Genomic DNA, 3,499 nt, shown 5'->3' on the forward strand with positions numbered 1-3,499 from the left:
ATTTCTGTCCTCTTAAAGTTTACACTTCATTAAGTGATAAAGATAAGTAAAATTAAATTAAACTATTGTGATATTTCCTTTAATTGAATAATGCAGACTGACCTGAGAATACCTAGAAATGTTATTATTTTATTTTTTTTCCTGAACTTTCAAATTGTTCAAACAACATACATATGTTTGAGTTAGGAGATTTTCTGTAGAGGCCTTGGTAAGAGATGATGATGGTAGATAGAATAGTCAATGCCACGCCCCCCCCCCCAAAAAACATTGCTATCCAGTTAATTCCAACTCTTAGTGACCCTATAGGAGAGAGAAGAACTACCCCATAGAGTTTCCAAGGAGTACCTGGTGAATTCAAACTGCCAGCCTTTTGGTTAACAGCCATAGCACTTAACCACTATATCACCAGGGTTTCCAAAACCAAACCCATTGCCGTCAAGGCATTGTCTTAGTCCTCGAAGGCAATGGCCTATTTTCTTGAGGAAAGCCTAGGGTAGGCTAAGAGGCACGAAGAAAGTCAGAGTATAACTGCCGCACAGGGTTTCCGAGGACTGCCTAGTGGATTTGAACTGCTGACCTTTTGGTTAGCAGCCAAACTCTTGACCACTACACCACAAGGGCTCCTTAGTGTAAGCAGTAGCAAAAAGTGGATGTAATATAGAGAAATTTAGAGACTGAATAACCGCAATGTGGTGCTTGTTTAGAAGATGAGAAGGATGGTTATGTGTGAGGGAGTTGCAATTAGGATAGCTTCAAGGTTTCTTGAGAAACTGCCTGTGTTATACTATCATTTGCTAAGTTATGAAACACTGGAAAAAACAGGTTTAGAATCGAGGAAAGAGAAAAGGCTTTGTCTGGAACATGTTGAGCTGGATGCACCTGTGAGATTTCCGTGTGAAGATGACAGGCATAAAGACAACTAGTCCCAGAGTTGAGGAGCGAGACGTGTCCTAAGGATTATAAACTTCAGAAGCTTCAGCATAGGGGTGACAGTTGAATCTTTGGCATTTGTGGAGATAACCAGATGGAATTGTTGACTGAGAAAGCAGTGGGCATGGATAGAGCACTGCAGAATTCCAACAATCAAAGGACAAGTAGAAACAATGAGTGATCACTTTGGTTGGAGAAAAAGAGTTGTGTATCATGTCATAAAAAAAAAAAAGAAGAGTTTTGGAAGACTGGTTGAAATATTTTGTTGAAGTGTCCCAAGAATGTGTATTATGTGGGCTAGGCAGGGGCAAGAATACTATTTTGGAAAGTTTCCAGGAGATTGGGCTCCCTGTTTTGGGATTTGTCATTTATGAGGTTTGGGCAGAGGGTTCTATCTTCTTTCTATGAGACAAATCTGATACAGGAATTTATAAAGGCTTCTTTTCTTGAAAACTTTTCCAAGCTAAGAATGTCTGAAGGAGTAGGTTAACCACCTCAATCTTAGGTTTTAGTGAAGAATATTCTACATCTTTTCTTTATCTTGGTGAACTTTTCTATAACAGCGATGAGAAGCAGAACATATGTTTTAGTATGGGGAGTGGAATAAAGAAGAAAAGAGACAGCATGATCTGCTTAGATTTCTGACATTCAGCCTACCTTTGTTAGGACCTTTGTGAGCTTATGCACTTGCATTCCAGTTCATCAAGGTAGAGATTTCACACTGAACTTTCTTTCAAAGCCCCGACTACTGATAGAATGTTCCTCTGGCTAATGCTGTTTTGCTCACACAGTTTCTCAGGGGGCCTCCTGGGTTGGTGGTAACTGTAGTCCAAAGTTATATGACTTTTATTTCTAGTAAAATATTATTTCAATACTACTTCTGTTATGATTTTAAATTGTTTCTGAGCATTTGACAGATATGTATTAATAAAAAGGAGAGATGAGGGATACTTTATCATTTTCTAGAGCTGAAAGTGAGGGGATGAAATTGGAGAAGATTCAGAGGTGAATGTCTGCAGATTGTTGTAACAATCAGCCTTGAAATTTTTATTTTCACTTTACCAGTCACATCCATTCCGAGATCATGATGGCTGTATTCAACTTGAGCAGCTTCAATCCAGGCCCATTCATCCTATTGGGAATCCCAGGGTTGGAGCACTTCCACATCTGGATCGAGATTCCCTTCTTCATTATCTACCTCGTGGCCCTTGCAGGCAACAGTGTCCTTCTCTATCTTATTTCCACGGAGCGCAGCCTCCATGAGCCCATGTTCTTTTTCCTTTCTATGCTGGCTGCTACAGATCTCATTCTGTCTAATACATGTGTACCCAAAATACTCAGTATCTTCTGGCTAGGTCCTCAGGAAATCACCTTTCCTGGATGCCTTACTCAGATGTTTTTTCTCCACTACAGCTTTGCCATGGATTCTGCAATTCTGCTGGCAATGGCATTTGATCGCTATGTTGCCATTTGCTTCCCCTTAAGATACACCACTATTCTCACTTATCAGATTATTACTAAGATTGTGATGGGTATTATCAGCAGGAGCTTTTGTATCATCTTTCCATGTGTGTTCCTCTTAAAACGACTTCCCTTCTGCCGAACGCTCATTATACCTCACACATACTGTGAACACATAGGCGTTGCCCGGCTCGCCTGCGCGGACATCTCCATCAACATCTGGTATGGCCTTGCTGTGCCGGTAATGACTGTCACCTCAGACCTGATCCTCATTGGCATTTCCTACACTCTCATCCTCCGTGCTATCTTTTACCTCCCATCCCGGGATGCCCGCCAGAAGGCCCTTAGCACGTGTGGTTCCCATGTTTGTGTGATTCTTATATTCTACACGCCAGCCATGTTCTCTGTCCTCACCCACCGTTTTGGTCACAATATTCCTCACTCCTTCCACATAATGTTTGCCAACCTCTATGTAGCCATCCCATCTGTACTCAATCCAATTATCTATGGCATGAAGACCAAACAGATTCGGGATAAGATCATCCTTCTGTTCTTCCCCAAAGGGACCCAGTGATATTCGGTTAAGAGCTTGAGAAATAAAACAGGTAACCATATTGATTTTAGAGTACCTTAAAAAAAATCTGGAATCTGTTTAATATTGGCTTAAATTTTCATGAAACCCCAGAAATCTATTATATTTTGTTGAAATCAGTGAGACAAGATGAGCAGTTAGATATCAAGAGAGGCAGGCAAAAAAATAAATAAATAAATAAACAGGGGAGGGGAGAGTTGAAGACAACATGTCTGCATTAAAAGACTGACAAAAAGAAGATTTTTATCTCATTTTGACATGAGATTTCCAAGATTTATGGGATAAGATTTTGATCATATGTAATAAGAATAGATTAATATTCTTATAAACAGATTAAAGGGGAAGAGTAGAGGCCATTTTTTTTGTAGGGCACTTTCCAGATGAGAGTCAGTAAAGCTAACAGAAAATGATTACCCTCTTTTGAGAACCCCCCAGGAAAATAAACCATCTAAAACTGTGGCAATCGGACTTTGGTGGGTAGCAGAATTATCTGGGGATCTTGGTAAAATTACAAGT

The 3,499-nt window shown here is 40.1% G+C and overlaps 1 protein-coding gene across 1 annotated transcript; it reads left to right on the plus strand.

The window, feature by feature from the left end:
* Window positions 1-2,014: 2,014 nt before the first annotated feature.
* Window positions 2,015-2,965, plus strand: LOC126079204 (olfactory receptor 52H1-like). Its single transcript, XM_049890134.1, has one exon. It carries the CDS (start codon window positions 2,015-2,017, stop codon window positions 2,963-2,965), a length of 951 nt encoding a protein of 316 aa, XP_049746091.1.
* Window positions 2,966-3,499: the final 534 nt, after the last annotated feature.

Source organism: Elephas maximus, chromosome 7, assembly GCF_024166365.1.
Source record: "Elephas maximus indicus isolate mEleMax1 chromosome 7, mEleMax1 primary haplotype, whole genome shotgun sequence".
In the NCBI taxonomy this organism is placed as follows: Eukaryota; Metazoa; Chordata; class Mammalia; order Proboscidea; family Elephantidae; genus Elephas; species Elephas maximus.

Coding starts and splice junctions, on each gene's coding strand:
- LOC126079204 (XM_049890134.1), top strand. CDS start 2,015: ATGATGGCTGTATTCAACTTGAGCAGCTTCAATCCAGGCCCATTCATC.